At 42.8% G+C, this 18,009-nt stretch overlaps 1 protein-coding gene across 2 annotated transcripts in view; it reads right to left on the bottom strand.

Annotated features, from left to right (window-relative positions):
* Positions 1-17,778, bottom strand: part of FCHO1 (FCH and mu domain containing endocytic adaptor 1) — a 195,809-nt gene extending 178,031 nt beyond the window's left edge. Inside the window, exons 1-5 of one of the 2 annotated variants that reach the window (XM_088478463.1) lie at positions 17,675-17,778; positions 17,046-17,157; positions 16,003-16,068; positions 13,999-14,095; positions 5,207-5,298 (exon numbers count right to left, since the gene is read on the bottom strand). In XM_088478463.1, coding sequence (XP_088334589.1) covers positions 5,207-5,298; positions 13,999-14,025 — 119 coding nt within the window. In that variant the 5' untranslated portion in view covers positions 14,026-14,095; positions 16,003-16,068; positions 17,046-17,157; positions 17,675-17,778. Of the gene's footprint in view, positions 1-5,206; positions 5,299-13,998; positions 14,096-16,002; positions 16,069-17,045; positions 17,270-17,674 lie in introns of both variants that reach the window. The other variant, XM_088478464.1, reaches the window with a different exon arrangement.
* Positions 17,779-18,009: the final 231 nt, after the last annotated feature.

Genomic DNA, 18,009 nt, shown 5'->3' with positions numbered 1-18,009 from the left:
ATTGAGATCTACCAGCAGCTCGCAGAGCTCCAACCGGTTGATCGCGATCAACTTTCCTTCATAAAGTGGATCGCTGGCCTCTATAATGCTAAAGAAGCCTCTGATCTCTTCAGTGCTCCCAGTGATTCAGTGCACAGGGGGGCGCGGGTGTCGTCACCCGTGCACTCGTGGCACCGCGCAATGCATCACTGGGAACTTCTGAGCATCCTGCGCACCTGCTGGATCCAACTTGATCCAGTCAGCGCAGCGGCAGAGGGAGAAACAGCAGGAGGAGCGGTCCCCAGCGTGAACTTCATGCAGGTAAGTTCTGCACAGGGGTGTGGGGGCTACTAGTTGGGGTACTGCCTAAGAGGCACTACTACAAGGGGTACTGCTTAATGGGCTGAACTACAGGGGACATTGCATAATGGGCAGTACTACAGGGGACTTTACATAAGGAGCACTACTACAGGGGGCATTGCATAATGGGCAGTACTACAGGGTACTTTACATAAGGAGCACTACTACAGGAGGCATTGCATAAGGGGTACTATTACTGCGGGCATTGCATAAGGGGCACTATTACTGGGGGCATTGCATAAGGGGCACTGCATCATGGGAAGTACTACAGGGGGCACTAATACAGGTAATTCTGGCTTAAGAGTGCCTTCAACTGAAAAAGTTTGGAAACCACTGGGCTAGATGATTTACTGATATCTAGGTTTACTGCTGGGGGAAAAAAAAATACATTGTTCATGGTCACTTAATGTATATGGTTGTTCGTACATTAAGTAGCACTCACTACTATACATTGCCAACACAGAAACTGTAAAACACAGCTCATACAAAGCAAAAAAACCAAAGTTACTCCATATTTCAGTTTGACAACTTCCAGGAATCAGCTAGCCAATGCACGTGTTGATGAAAACCATTAATCTTAGTGGATATACTGTACATCTTCACAGGCTTAAAGGGTTAAGACTGCTCCTAGATTTGACAGACTCCTAAATTCTACTCGACAATTATTTACACAGTGATGCCCATACGTTACAAATACATGATTCAAATGTATGTTCATCGCTATTTGGATGATCAGCAACAGACAGAACATGTTTAAAGTACTTGTCTATGAATACCTGTATTTAGAGCGGATTCACAGTTGAGGTAAACAAAAAAAAAAAGCTGCATGCTGCATTTGTACATGGTTTGGCTATGGGAAGACTGATGTTTACAGCATTAAACAATTTTTGCAACTATGCACAAATAGGTCCAATCTAGGCTTTGAAAAAGGCATGTGGGCGTGACAAAATGCATTAGGGACCTGCCTCCACACTGTCTTTATACTGCTCCTAACAACCGGACCCAGCAATTGAATGTTAAGTGACTGCCGAAGCGCTGCAGCTGTATTCTTCCCGTTGACTAATACCCCCTTTCCACCAAAATCCCGAGTCTGACCCGGGATTTACCCCATTTCTACTACGGCACCGACTCGGGAATATCCCGGATCGGCGCTGTTCACACATCGTTGCGTGTAGTTCGCAGTGCGTGTGCGCAAACTAGTACGAGCGATCGGATTTTGCTCGCTCGTCCTGCAAAGACAGCCTAGTGGAATGAGAGACAGGAGAGGCCGTTTGTGGGTGGTAACAGGGCAGGGCAGTAGTAACGGGAGTCGTGTTGCAGACACAGGCGTGCCAGAGTGTTTTCACGCCGTTTCTGAGGCGTGCATAATTAACAGGCAGTGTCATAGTACAAGTCACCTGGTTGAAAAATACACTGAAGTGCTCGCAGTGCTCGTGGTAGGGTACAGTCAAACGCAAGCGTTGCGGTCAAATCCGATGTAACCCGATGTTCCGATGGTTGAATATATTTCCTGGAGATGACGTACGCTAGTGGGCGGTTAAAGACAGGCTGGTGGGAGTCTGTAAACACAAAGTGATCGCTCATAGACATAGTGGGCGTTCTTATGCCTTGCCGAGCGAGCGGCTGCCCTGACGTCACTTAGCAAAATTTCCATACACTGGGAATGATCGGCCGCATCTAGCGAGCGGGTCTGAATCAGGCCCTAATTATTCAGTGTTCTTCCCCTGATTGCAGGAGAAAAGAAATAGAATTGGATTCCCGTTCCAGTTATTCACCACCTCTATTTACAGTATATATATTTATTAAAGTTTTACTTGGGGAAATTAATTCTCTACTTGCCATATGTCAATTATACTATTTTTAGGATATATTAAGCATAATATCGCACTTTTTCCCCTTAACTTACACATACAGGTCACCATTATCACCACCTTGAAAGCTTTTTGTGTAATACTAGCTACTTAACAGATAATTAATCATAATTATTTTGTAGAAATTCAGCTTTAAATCAATAAAAAAAAAATCAATACATTGCAGACCACATAAAGTCCAAACAAGGTAATCAATAATTCATTAAAAACTGTAACCAAATGTTTACATATCTGATTGAAGCATTTCTGGATCCTGATGAAAAAAGCTTAAAACCCTGCTTTTGATGATGGAGGTGCTGGCACCTGAAGTATGGTAATAATTACTCAAGTCTATAAGAGACTTTGAAGCTGCTGTTATAAAGAAAATGCTAGATATATCCCGACAGGCTTATTCTTATAGGATGCTTGAAGCGATTTGAGGCTTTATTAAGAAGCATTTTTTAGACTCTTATTCAAGTGAATAAAGGCATACTTGGAGTATACAATACGGTGGGTCAAAAATAAATGAAATCGCAAGTTCAAAATCTCAATAGTGCGGAAAAGTTGCGGGTCCATAACAACTTCTGCAAAATTTCAGCTGAAATTTTGAAAATTTGACACAAATTAGGATATTTTGTAGTCAGGTGAAGGCACTGTTTGGGGCACATATTTTGGCAATGAAGTTGTTTTTAAGTGAAAATGCTTCAGTTGAACTCAGTTGGCTAAAAACCTTCGGGGTACAACTTTTAAAGAGGGGTTCCGTGCCCCCCACCCCAAAAGGTCAAAATATAAAAAATTTCCATGAAATGCCATCTTTGCCGTGTGTGCTCGTGAGATCGACTGGCACTATTTTCAGGTATTTTGACTTATAAAATATTATTTTCTAGAAGGTAGGGATGGACATCGGAAGCCACCATCAAATGCTGGATGGACTTCCACCATTGAAACTTTCGATGTAACGGTAAATAACCATCACATCAAAAGTATTCGATGCTAAAAACTACAGGATTTGCACATGCACAAAATACCCTGCAACACAGTTGGCAGGGGGTTGGATTGGGGTGTGGCCCAGAGCAACATACCGTGTCCTCTCTAGTGTAGCTAGCAGTGCTGTTGTGCTGTGGGGACTGGAGGGTACATATATATATATATATATATATATATATATATATATATATATATATATATATATATATATATATATATATATATATATACACATTAGGGATGTGCAGGCTCGGATAGGTTCGAGTTTGCACGTTGAGTTCGGATTTTTCCCTCCAAAAAAACGGAACTCAGAAAGAGGCTAAACATCATCATTCCTGGACAAAAGTCCAGGAATAATGATGTTCGTCCATGTAAGATGACGTTTAGCCTCTTTCTGAGTTCTGTTTTTTGGAGGGAAAAATCCGAACTCAACGTGCAAACTCGAACCTATCCGAGCCTGCACATCCCTAATTTATATATTTATATATATATATATATATATATATATATATATATACACACACACACAATCTGGCTCCAGAGTCCATAATGCCCGCACCTGTGGGGAGGCCACTGAAGTGAGTCCAGTGTCTTCCGGTCAGGTAGTGAGGAGCAGAAACACAGCTGACACAGAGAGAGAGTGTGTCTCTGTGCTGTGTGAGTGACTGCTGCTGGACAAGGGCAGCACTCTGATTGGCTCTCTGAGACTTTTTTGAAGTTTTCTTCAATTTGGAGTGATCAATGACTGATGAGGTGTCATTGGGAGTGATGAGACCCAAGCCTTCCAAAACTATTTGACATACCATATAAATCGCTAACCAGAGCAGTGTTTGGAAGACTAATGCGCATTTGTGATGAGGAGCTTTCAAGCTTTGATGGCTTAAACTCATCTTGGCTGGCATCTGAATCACTTTTATATGCACTAGAAGAATGGTTTTCCACAATACTTGAATGGCATCCAAATCATTCTAGTGGATTTGAGCAACACCATTGTGCACTTGCCAATAATATATAGATCAGTTAAAGAAGTCATTTTATATAGCTTGACATACAAATATTGGTGTCTATAAAAAAAAAAAAATTTCACTAAGAGGTAACAAGTAATACTGTAGATTATCCAGGGTTCCAGAACTGGAATTAGTCACATACTGTAAGCCAAGCAGCAAGATGGGCATCAAATATGCCGTAAGTCAAAAAGGTTTTGTTTAGTCACCAAATTTTTGTACATTTAAAAAAAAAAAAAAGTCACAAATACCAAACTCGGACCACTAGACAAATACCAGGACGGTATGAAATGAATATTATATATATATATATATATATATATTAGGGATGTGCAGGCTCGGTTCTACTCGGTTCCGTTCGGTTCTTTATACCGAATCTTATTGGCTATCCAAAACTCGTGACAGCTGAAACCCAATAAGATCCGGTAAAAAGAACCGAACGGAACCGAGTAGAACCGAGCCTGCACATCCCTAATATATATATATATATATATATATATATATATATATATATATATATATAAAAAGCAAATTAAAAATTTGGGAAGAAATAGCTAAGCTGTTTCTCTAACATATACTGTATGCGTTGCACCAACAATTTATTCACTTATATTATTCATTAGCAAAGTACCAGGTGTTTATCCTGTAAGCATTACTCCCCAGGAGCAGCCACCTTACAGAGTACAATATGCTCTCTCTACTCACATACTTTTTACAGCACAATTATATTTTTAAATATTCTAAGTAATATCAAACAAGGATCATTATGACATTTTGCATATCAGCTTAGACACTAATGTAGGAATTACAATGTGTACAATGTCTATATGTTCTTGATTCATTGTGCTCACTATTACGGAAATCTTAGACAAATTGATAGCCTGTAAAAAAAACAAGCATTGCAAAACAAATTACAAAAAAAAAAAAAATAGCTATTAGAATTTTCTTTAGCACTTAACGCCTCAGCAGAATTTTTATGTATATGAAAAACTGACATTAATATCATATAGGGCATAGAAATCTTACCTCTCTCGCACAAATTCTGCCAATTCCTTGATAGACAGCTGACCATGTTTCATATTGTGGTACAACACCGCAAAGCCAGAGTTTTTATCACCCTACAAACAAAATCAACAATTCACAGGATGCCAGGTTTGAAAAAAACAAAAAACAAATATAGACAAAGAGAGAAAAGAAAAAAAGAAAGAGTGGGACCAAGATAATAGTACATAAAATATCAACAGTCTACCAGGCAACACAGGTACCAGATTATTACACAGGTCACTAAGGTAAGAAGGAGAAAACTTAAAGTGTAGAGTAAAAAACACCTGAATCACTGGCCAACACGGCGGAAAGAGAAAGCAACATTCTGATAGAGAAAACAGAAAGAAAAAAAAAACCCACATACGCCATACAAACACATACACACAGAAAGCAGAACTGAAAACTGAGTAATATCACAAAGAAAAAGAACCAAATATTTGTAATAGCCTGTACTGTACATCCATTTCACAATCTGCCTGGCTCCTTACAGAGAAAGCGGGAGAAGAGACAGAAATCACTGAGCATTGAACTTATAAGCAAGACAGAATCACAGATGTGCACACATCCATGGGACACCTGCAGAGAGACACAATATGGAAGGATGTCAGATGACAGAGTTGGCCTCTGGCAGGGACAATACCCGTCTGTGTACAGCTCTGTAGCACAGAATGGGCCTGTGTGCCAGGCTGAGGCTGAAGGCCTTGTTGCCAAGGGAAACCAGTTGCTAATGGCTACTAGATCTTCTCTATGCACGTCAACCAGGGCACAGCACACACCCACATTACCCCGAAATAACACAACCAAAATTATATTATAATATATATTTATATAATATAATATAAGATTTATAAACTTTAATAATTTGTACATAAGTTGTAACCAAATATATTGATGTGCAAACATCTACAGGAAGTTCAGAAAACTGAAATCAGGTACTAACAAACATTGGGCCTGATTCAGACCCACTCGCAAGCGGCTGTTCGCTCGCAAGTGGGTCGATGTTCTGCACTGAGCATGCGCACGACGGAGGGAGCTCTGTCGTGCGCATGCGCCAGACGCGACGAGCGAAGGAAAGTCCTTCGCTCGTTGTGTCTGATCAAAGGGGGCGTGCTGTCGATGTTGATTGACAGCACGCCCCCTTTGGCGGGCGTGCCGGGGGCGTGCCTCCCTGACGGGGACGTTCCTAAGGGAACGCCTCCCGTCAGAAGCCGGCCCACTGACATCACTAGTGATGTCAGTGGGAGTGATTTTGGCTCTGATAGAGCCAAAATCACTCCGGGCCTTGCGGTTGAAAACCTCAACCGCAGGCTCCGGCTCGCAGTTTTGATGGTCGCGATGGTCACTACCATCGCGGCCATCAAACTGCACGCTCGTATAGGCTGTGGGTGGTGACCCACAGCTATACGAGCGTCCAGGAGGACGCTCCATAGTTATGGAGGCCGGCCCTCATTCAGAGCGTGCACTCTGCTCAGAGCGTACGGCTCTGAATGAGGGCCATTGTTACAAAAATTAAATAAAAAACACTGCAGTTCGGAAAAGCTGTAGACTTAAATGTAACAATAACTTTTGGCAGTGTGAAAATCATGTTAATATCAGCGGAATTTCTATAGAACACAAAGTTGAGGAGTAAACATAGCAATAGAGGGTTCATGCTACACCAAAAACTTAACTAACAGTGTAAACATACAGATCTGGGGTTCCAAGCTGGGTTACTTGAAAACTTTGCTGTAATGGCAGAAAGGGCAGGACTTCTAGGTGACAGGGTACCACAGGATGCGCTGTGTGCGTGCTGCAGAGCAGCCAATCACCACCGGCTTTCTCGTACAATCACCGCAGGCAACCTCTCACCTACCAATCACCGCAGGCGGCATCACATCCAATTGCCGCCGGCTGTGCATTCCACCCGATTTCCCCTGCTTCCTTTTAACTTTCCCTATATATTTATATTAGTAAGGGACTTGAATCACATTCCTTATCTATGCACTTTAAAATGGAGCACAATCAAAAAGAATGTCATATTAAATTTGGGGGTATTGAACAGATAAAACCATCTCGGAGAACGAGAGATTTAGAAACAAAGTTATCAAAATCCGAAATAAAGTGGATTTTTAGTCTAAATACCTTAATCCTGGTCTTAATTCTGATTTCGAGATTAAATGTTTTTTTAACCTGATTTTTACATATTTTGATATGTTTTATGTATATTTGTATTTTTTAATACCTCCTTTTTTCTTCTTTTATTTGAGGATGGACGATATATGAACTATATAATTTTGATATCTGCAAGGAGATATAGTAGGTCATATTCCTTTGAGTCCAAGTTTTTAACATATAAAAGGACAAGTCAAAAGGAGCGCATTAATGCTGGGTACACACTGGCCAATATATCGTGCCCCCGTCGGCCAATGTGTACAGACATATCGTTCACAGACATATCACATTGGCTGTGCTGCACAGCCGATGAACAGATATGTCTGCAGACTTATCTGTTAATCGGCAAGTGTGTACGGGCCATCAACCAGTCGCCCATACACAGGTGCGCCGAGAGGGGGGGGGGGAGCCGCAAGCGAGTAATAATTACCAGGGTCCGGCACTGCTCCCCATCCCTCATAGGTCACAGCATGTGCTGGGCTGCACTGGGAGACTATCCGAGGCTGCTAAAGCAGAAGCCGGAGTCACCTATGCCAAAGGGGGGGAGCAAACATGCTGATCGCGCCCCCCATTGGCTGTGCGCCATGCTGAGGGGCACACAGTACCCCCCTCCCGAGCACACAGCGCCGCAAATGTGATTTTTTTGTTGTTGAAGGGGGCGTGGCCATGTGTGTCACAGTTAGGCCACACACCCTACACACCCCCAGGTCGGCCTGACCCACTGCAGCATGCAGATGATGGTCGTTCAGTATATGAACGACCATCATCTGCAGATCTATTGCTATAGGGTGTACCCACCTTAAGTTATTTATCTGGAATGCTTAAAACCTGCTCATTGTAGAGTGGGAGTAAAAACAAAGTGCACATACTGACATCCGAGCTGGTGGAACGCAAACCAGAAGCTCAGGGTCACGTGGTCAGCTAAAGCTGGAACCCAAACGGCAGTACACTTGGCAACAGACACTCCGATGGTTGGAATATAAATCTGTGATTACATTTTTTAACCTTCCAAAAGGTATCTGCACTATTGGTCTCTCTTCTCTTTTGTTTTCTCTTCCACATATGGGTTATGCCTCCCAGTCTATGAGTTTTACATGAAGAAGTAATGGAAGAGTGTTTTAATGTTTGATTCATCTTGAGAAGGGAACATCCTTTATAAAAGAGTATTCATTGCTGAACAATCACCAGAAGTGGGATTATATATAAAAAGAGTTACTGGAACCTGTTAGGGTGACTGACTTTTTTTATTTCCTAATATATGAGGACTTGGTCTTTTTTCCGCAGTGATTGCATTTTATTATTTTTAAATTTATTATATTAGAAGACTGACTTGTGTCCTGTTATAATAATAGTGAAGCAAACTATTGTACATGTGGGGCAGGCTCTAAGGTTCTGTTCTTATAATAAAAAGAAACAGAACCTGGTATCCTGTAGTTATAATACCGATGGGGCAGGCTGTGGTGTATTGTTGTTATTACACAGCTAGCACATATTATATTTGATATTATATTTATATTATAGCAACTGCTGTAAAAAATATTTTATATATTGTACTGTCACCTTGTGCTCCCGTCCCCTCTTCCTAAGTCTGTATCCCTTCTGCTCTCTTGTGTACTCTCCTCATCCCTGTGCTCCCTTCCCCTCTCCCCATGTCTGTACCCCTTCTGCCTGTGCACTCTGCCCTCACATCCTTGTGCCCCCGTTCTCCTCTCCCCATGTCTGTACCCCTTCTGCCTGTGCACTCTGCCCTCACATCCTTGTGCCCCCCTTTTCTCCTCTCCCCATGTCTGTACCCCTTCTACCTCTCCTGTGCACTCTGCCCTCACATCCTTGTGCCTCTGTTCTCCTCTCCCCATGTCTGTACCACTTCTACCTCTCCTGTGCACTCTGCCCTCACATCCTTGTGCCCGTTCTCCTCTCTCCATGTCTGTACCCCTTCTGCCTGTGCACTCTGCCCTCACATCCTTGTGCCCCCGTTCTCCTCTCCCCATGTCTGTACCCCTTCTGCCTGTGCACTCTGCCCTCACATCCTTGTGCCAATGTTCTTCTCTCCCCATGTCTGTACCCCTTCTGCCTGTGCACTCTGCCCTCACATCCTTGTGCCCCCTTTTCTCCTCTCCCCATGTATGTACCCCTTCTACCTCTCCTGTGCACTCTGCCCTCCCACACGTCATTCTCTTTGCAAAATATGTCCTATGGTGCGTTTTTACGTGCTACAGACAGTGAGGCATAAATTGTGATGGGACCCAGCAACTGTAAAGCAGGACCCCAATTATTTAAAATGAGGGGTCCCTGGGACCCACATTTTTTTTTCACTCAGCACGATCACTGGGAAAAACCCCACATATCACAGTAGGGCCCAGATAACATAATAAAATAGTCTAGCCCCATAAAAGAAAACATGAGTGGACTATAGTTTTAGTGGCAATCTTGGGGTCCCATTTGTCAACGAAACAAAACCCTTTAGCACTCGCTACATGGGTTATGTCCTCCTTTCAACATTTAACAAACAGCAGTAAACTAAGATTACCGCTGTTTGTTACTGTATCACTTACGCCATCTGCTATAGCTTTTACAGCTCCGGTAAAGCCTTCCAGACACTGCCATGTAAAAGTGTCACGTGCATGTGCAGACTGGCCTTCGGGCAGTGAAAGCTGCCAGCAACAGAGCGGAAGATGCCACCGACGAGGGGGAGGGGCAAGTAATGTTGAACACCAGTGGCATAATCGTTAGCATCACTGCAATACTAAAAGAAATATGCCGCTGGTATTAAGGTTCTTTGCTAAATGGGGACCTTATTTTTTTTTTATAAATTTTATTATGTGGGAACTATATGGGGTCAAATCAATTAGGTGCGAGTTGGGTACTGTGAGCTGTTCTCATGGCGAACTCGCAGCATGAATTTCAGTTACAATAGCAAATTCGCATAACTTTTTCAGAGAAATTCAGGTTTTTTGTGTGCACCCCTCTGAGTAGGTGAAAGGTAGGGAAAAAGTTTGCTTTAAGGTAAAAATGTTGGGACAGTGCAGAACCTCTGGTACACCCCACCTAATGAATATTCATGCATGTGGAGGGGTTTCAACAGCATAATTTGGTCATTAAAGACATATTAGCTCTGAGGTGAATATCTCTAAAAAGCTCATTAATGCGTTAAATGATGTGGGACAGGTATGTGTAGGTGTATTTATGGGAAAGGTGTTTCTGAACCTACAGTTGGGAGATAAAAGCATTTATTCTGACTTTTTACAAACTTGTATAAAAACACTGAAATATCACTGAACAAGCATTTTCCTGTACATGCGATGCTAGAAAGACTTAATTTGCTTCCTATCATTTTTCAACCACCATTAAAAAGTTAAAAAAACTGCCATTTGACACCATTTAAGAGCCTCCAGTATTTTGTCATGGCCACTAACAGCCTTCTCTATGGTCAGTTTTTGAGGGCCCAGGACATTTCCCCACTTTTTCATGCTCTTCTCCCAGTTTGCTTTTTGCACAAAACTCGCACAACCTTGCAGCGAGTAACGCGAATTGGCACTTCTAATTGGATTCTGCATTTCTGGGGTGTAAGCATTAGTGCAAAGTATTGGAATCAGGGCCGGATCAAGGCTTGTGGGGGCCCCAGGGCAACTAAGTTGCAGGGGGGGCCCTCAAGCCACGCAGAGTCGAGCCCAGCCCAGCCGTGCCCCCAGTAGCAGTCTGCCCCAGCAGTGCCCCCAGTAGCAGTCCCCCGTCAACAGTAGTCCCCCCAAGAGTACCCCTAGTTGTAATCCCCCTCTATGCTGTGTCCCCTAGTAGTGGTCCCACCAGTGTGCAGTGCCCCCAGTAGTAGTTCCGCCAGTAGTCCCCCCAGCAGTGCCCCTAGTATTCCCCCCCAGCAGTGCTCCTAGTAGTACCCCCAGTAATCCCCCCCCAGCAGTGTTCCTTGTAGTAGCCCCTGCAGTGCCCCTAGTAGTACTAGCACCCCCCCCAACAGTGCCCCTTGTAGTAACCCCTGCAGTGCCCTTAGTAGTAGTACCCCCCCAGCAGTGCCCCTAGTAGTAGTACCCCTCCAGCAGTGCCCCTAGTAGTAGTACCCCTCCAGCAGTGCCCCTAGTAGTAGTACCACCCCAGCAGTGACCCTTGTACTACCCCCTGCAGTGCCCCTAGTACCCCCCCCCCCACCCCAGACACACACACAAAAAAAAAAAACACAACAGCTTCCACTTACCTTAATCCCCGCTCTGTTGTCTGCTCCTCCGTCCGGCGTCCTCCCGGGCCGACCCGTTCTGCATAATGGGAGAGATGACATGGCGTCTCTCCCATCAGCCACTGCGGGAGCCGTAAGAAAGAGGCTCCGGCAGTGGGAGCAGCAGCCGATGAGAGTCTGACTGACTCTCAGCGGCTGCTAAAACAAACACACAGCTGCCGGCACCGGCGGCTGTGTGTTTGTGCTGTGTAGTGCGGGGCGGCACTTATGTGCCATCCACACTACCGCCCTGCCCCAAGCTGATGCAGCAGCACTGACTGTGCTGCTGCAGGCAGTAGAATGGCCACAGCTGCAGAGCGCCCCCCTCCCGGGAACAGGTGCCACCGGCACCTGTTCTCGGCAGGGTCACGCCGACCCTGTGTGGAGGCCCTCTGTGTGTGGGGGCCCAGGGACGACCGCCCTGTCGCGCCCCAGCCTCCCCCTTAATCCGGCCCTGATTACAATTTCATGAAACAAATTGGCATTTGAACACACACGTAAGTAAATTGTCATTAAGTTTAAATCTTGTTTATAACATATTTAGTGCGTCTAAACATTTTATCTAATAGCAATTATCAGAGCCATAAATAGCTATGGTCGACAGGCGTCATGTGGACTCTTTAGACAGGCACCCTGCACAGTAAATGCAGCCGATCAGGCGTCCTGATGATGCCTGGTCAGTGCTGCACGTACCGGAGCTGCCGGTCACGCCCACTTCTGCACAATTTAATGACATTATATGTGCTGGGCTCAGGGGGCAGGGTTGGCACAGGGCACAATTGTGCCCTGTTACGGCTCTGGCAATTATATACATTACAAACCTATTGCTTTGCAAATGTTATGGGGACAAACAATGCAAATGGGCTGCCAGGGGGTATCCAGGTGGAAAATTATTGAGAACGCTTGATGCAGATGGATACAGTAACAATTTAAGGCCATATCCAATGTTTGAGATTTCCTAGAACAAAACTAAGGTGTACAAATCTATGATCAAGAAATAATCTTCTAAACCAGTTTCTTAGCTATGCTTAAATAAATCCGCAATTTACACAGTCAAACTGTCAAAGCTGAAGCTGCTATCAGTAGCCATTTGTAACATAGCACATATGTACTAAGCCTTGGAGAGTGATATAGCAGAGAGATAAAGTACCAACCAATCAGATTTTAACTGTAATTTTTCAAACACAGCCTGTAAGTGACAGTTAGTAGCTGATTGGTTGGCATTTTCTCTATTTCCACGGCTTAGTACATCTACCCCTGTAAAGTTAAATATAATATATTGTGACCATGTTCCAACTCTGAATATCTTTATAAACACAGCTAAAAACTTCAAAGTAACAGCCAGTTGGAGAAAACACAAAACATCAGAAAATAATACAAAGTATCTTTATGTTTAAGGATTCATGGCTTGTCCTTAAAAAGAACAGGTGGAAAAAGTGGTTGCTATTTGACGAAAAAAGGGTTAACCATTCAGCATAATGATGACCTATGGTCAGGGGTGTAGGAGGGTTCTGGAATTAGGTTCTGTGCATGGCTATCATTAAGTTCCGGAGACATCTGGATACACAGGAAGTAGGAAATCAAATTAGCAGAGGTCTGGCACGTTATGTAAAAGAATGGGTGACATTCAATGCCACAATACAAAAGAACAAAAACTGCAATAGTATCCTGGTGTAGCATAACTATTAGAGAAAACATACACATATACATAATATTAACTATTTAGATTCATGTAATACAATAAATTCATCTAGCACTTTTACATTTAAATACCAGAGCATTTTTATTACAGCTGTCCATATCTTTGGCAATGTGCTTTGCCTAACCCTTTTTATTTAATTGATCGTGGCAAAAGTAGATTGACGGGGTTTGAGAAAAGCTTGCACTATTTTAAGTCTTACCAGTTTTATATTAATGATATGTTTTAAACATCACCATTACTGAAATGTTTAGCAGTACAAAGAAACAGCTTGCTGCCTCCACCCTCGCACCACTCACCCCCACTAGTTTCAGTAGCAAGGCGTCTGAGTGAGGTATATAAATAACAGAAATACATCTCTGAGTAAGCAAGTGGGAGAGAATACATATTATAAATAAAAACAAACACACTGCATAATTTAAAAATACCCATAAAGCACAAAAGGCACACTAACACATAAGAAAAAAAAACCTCAACAGGTTGTGTTTTAAAAATAAAATATTTTCGTTGATGAAGATAGGGTGTTATCATCATTAATAATAAATGTTATAATGTAAATAAAAACATAAAAGATAGAAAAATGGAGAATGCAAAGTTTTTAAGTAAAAGGCACATAAAAGAAAATATAAATATGGAAGTCAGTGAGGGAAATGAATTGAGTGATGCCGAACATTCACATACTAAATTGATTCATACCCAAAAATGGTCCCCGAAATAAGACATCTTGAATGCTAGAGATGGAGGTAAGCAAGTGGTCTCCACAGTCAGCACAGGTTAATCAGCAGCCTCTGAGCTGAAAGGACATCAGAATGAGTAGTGATAACAGGAGAACTGTATGTGTATTCATATACAAGAGAAAGGGGGGAGGGGGGGACAGGAAGAATGAAAAGTGGATCATTTTTGTGGATGCACAGTAGATATTAAGAAGGCAGAGCAGACAGTAACAGTGAGTGAGGATATTAAAGAAGTGAAAGCACACATGGCAAGGAAGATACAAAGAATCACTTTGTATGGATCAGGGCAGGAGACAGGCCCAGCACACATCTATAGGAATACCAAAGTAGGCAACACCGGGATGTTAAAATTTAGGCTTGGCGACAACAGTATAAACACAAATGTAAAAACACAAAATATTAATCTCCTCGCAGCTCTTGTGAGGATAGTTCTTTCTTGCCACATATGTGACACCCACAAGGGGCATACAATAAAGGAAATGAATAAACATTTATGATGGGGAGAAAAAAAAAAAGGGGGTATGGCAGAGGGGAAAAAGATGCAAGAACAAAAATAAAAAACAGTGAAAAGTAAGTGTCCTGAACATACTGTAGCAACCAATCAGATCATATTGTTTCTTCATTTTATAAACTACAATAAGCTAATGACTGCAATTGGGAATACCATTTTTTATCCTTAGTACTCCTATATTATAGAAGACAACCATATGCCGCTTTAGTCTGCAACATCTGTTAGCAATCCATTAATGTCCCAAGTACAGTACTTGCCTCTATCTCCTACTATGTACCTCTGTTCATCTGTCACCTATGTGACAATATGTTTTCAATATGAGTATATATATATCCCTGCTCTCAGATTTCACAATTACAACTCTGGGAGGATTAAGAGAAGAGAAACAGAGGTAGGCAGGTACAACAGAGAGAAAGGGGATCGTAAGGTAGACGGAGAGTAGTGGATAAAAATAGGAAAAAAATGTATATAGACATTTTTTTTAAAAATCTGCATACAGAAACACAAGCTCATATACACACACATACACACACACTATGGTACACTGTAGGCCCTTGCAAACAGATGCAAGTTTAGAAGCAGAGGTAATCAGCACAGAGACTAGGATGTGGTTTAGGTGATACATTACATGAAAGTATCTAACCAAAATTAGCATACTAAATATTAGAGAAGTGAAACCGCATCTAATATTTATGCCAATTATGGCACATAACTGCAAATCTGTTCTCAGTGCTGCTTTAATATTGTTAGATAAAACCAAAGGCAATATAAAATGCAGTAGAAAAAGGCGGCAGAGGGGGAAAGAGCATGTGAAGGAGAGCGCAACAGGAAAGAAAATAGCACATAATAAGTAAAGTATGGTGCAAATGAAAGCAAAGTGAAAGGAAAGAAAAGTGCTAATATGGAACCCAGAAATGGTAGAGAGAAAGGTGATATATTAAAGCCATCTTAAAATGGAAAACCCCTTTGTAAATTAAGCAGGAAATGCATATAGCAAAAGGGAAGTAGAAGTAAACCTATCCATTACACGACTTTGTGAACAATCCGACCAAACCCAGGAGGTTTTGGTCGCATTGTTCACAAAGACGTGTAATGGATAGCCGGCACGCTGGGTCCTTGCCGTCCCCGACTACTGAACATGCCCATCAGGTTCGGCATGTTTAGACATAGGAGGTTGGGCTCCTGCACTGAATGACGTTCAGTGACCGCCGTTCAGTGCGGGCACCGCACCTCGGCAACCTGAAGGTCTGAACGCTAGACGTTCAGTCTTTGTGGTCGCCTAGTGGGATAGGCCCCTTAAAAAGCGTGATAATGGAAGAGAAGGAGTGAAAAAATATTGGAATGACTGGTATGGAAACATCTGTTCCTATCAGATCAAATAACATATGATTCTGACTGGTTTTGCCATCCTCTTCCAGTTTGATAGTGTAAAGGGCTTAGAAGACAATTACTCACAGTGTCCTGGTGTCTGCGTAGCTCCCTCATAAACATCCTCCACTGAGATGAGTCTAAGGATGATGACTGCAAGAAGACACCTTAGGGTTAGATTTCACTCACTGAAAACTGCCATGTGAGACCATTGTTACGGCGCAGAGGAGTGGTAATAATTTTAGTGACAATAGAAAATTCAGGTTTGTTAAGTCACAACTGAATCTTAAAATATATTTAATTGTATATACTTGATCTATACGTGGCCAGTTGGATGTTACACATATAAATTACATTAAATGTTCATACACACTAGACGACTCGCAAACGATGTGATGTCGTCAACGATTTCCCTTGAACTCCCCCGGCAACTCCCCGGCACTCCCAGACAAACGATATCTTGCATAAACTGTCCAATCTGACAAACGATCTGACCAACGACCTGAATCTTGTTAAAGAGATTGGCAGATCTTACTGCTGTAGGCAAGATCTGAAGATGCGATGTACAACCAGCAGGTACGCACATCGTGATCGTGAGTGGACACTCACGATTTGGACATATTTTACACGATTTGCTGTTCTGATAATTTTTGGAACAGATTATAATGTTTTAGTAAATTATGTCCAAAATATAAAACTTATTTCGTGAAATAGGGTAAAAATGCTGCCATCACTTGTTTTCTTCATCATGGCAGGAAATGTTAACACACCCTCCATCAGACAGCACTTTCTTTTTGTTATACTTCCATGTGTATAGTGCGGATTTAACTCAGGGTCAGTAAACTTCAGTTTTCTTCTGTCAACAATTTGTAGAATAATGGTTTTTGACTCATCACGGTCAGTCTGCCAAGCAATATGTTTTTTTTTTCCTCACCAATTCGAATACATTATGGGAGTTTCAGCTACTTCATTATAAGTCAATTTTACATTATGCACTCTTGTTCCCAGGTCACACGTCTAACCTATATATAGATAGCCAGAAGAATTCCTACACACACTATGCCCTTATGTACCATCACAGTCAGCAACCAGAGGTGCTACAATACAAAGAGCAGAAATATATTACTCACCTGAAGAGGATGTGCAGACATATAAGGAGGATGTGGAAGCTTCTCCTCTGTGCTTGTTGTGTGGCTTTTGAGGAGGAGGCTGGCATGAAATCTGCCTACACTCTGCTGATAGCTGTGTGAGTAAGTCACATGGCTAAGTGCACATCATTAGATAACATACCAGTTACAGATCTGACTGGTGAAAGCTAATACAGCTTCATGAATCCTTCTGAAATATGCAAACACTGTGAATGCAAGCACATAACAATGCAGGGTGTAATGTAATATCAGCTTTGCCCTTTACAGGCACACAATACATGTCAGTGTGTTTGCACAGACACAGGGCACATATGCAGCTATCTGACAGATCACACACAAAACACATATAGGCTCCTGCAAAACATGCTGCATTCCTGAACTAGCAAATAAAAGCGTAGTTGTTATCTTGGTATCCGAATCAGCGTGCACATATCACCCCACAGCACCCTCTGTGTGTGCCTCTGCTACACCTCAATGCAGCACCCTCCCAAATATCTATCACGCATGTTCATCCGCACAGTAATACCTATGTCACCTACACCTGGCGGCAACTACAGGCCGCTCGACTACAGTTGCCCCCTTGAGGTGCCGCATCGCCCCCCTCCTCTCACCCAGGGTAACCACCACCCGAGCCGCTATTCCCGGACACCTCTCATTCGTCTTCTCTCCTGTCTCCGCTGGCTCCGCCCCTTCTCACCAATCACCCGGAGTCCTGATACTGGCATCGCGCTGTAAGCTAAGCCACACCTACTTTGTGACTGATTGGTCAGTAGTCTTGTCTGTCTCGCTGAGGGCTCTTGGGAGTGTGTAAATGATGCTTTTGCGTATACTTTACTGGAGCACCATACACACATACTGTACACAACTACACAAGTCAGACAGCTCGCTGCTAGTTGTGTGGACGGGCCATGCAAACTACCCAGCACAGGCTGGCATTTCCTCACTC

This window comes from Taudactylus pleione, unplaced genomic scaffold (assembly GCF_031769625.1).
Source record: "Taudactylus pleione unplaced genomic scaffold, aTauple2 ptg000214l, whole genome shotgun sequence".
Classification (NCBI taxonomy): Eukaryota; Metazoa; Chordata; class Amphibia; order Anura; family Myobatrachidae; genus Taudactylus; species Taudactylus pleione.
The sequence above is the reverse complement of the archived record's forward strand: the minus strand, read 5'-3'. Positions and strand labels throughout refer to the sequence as shown.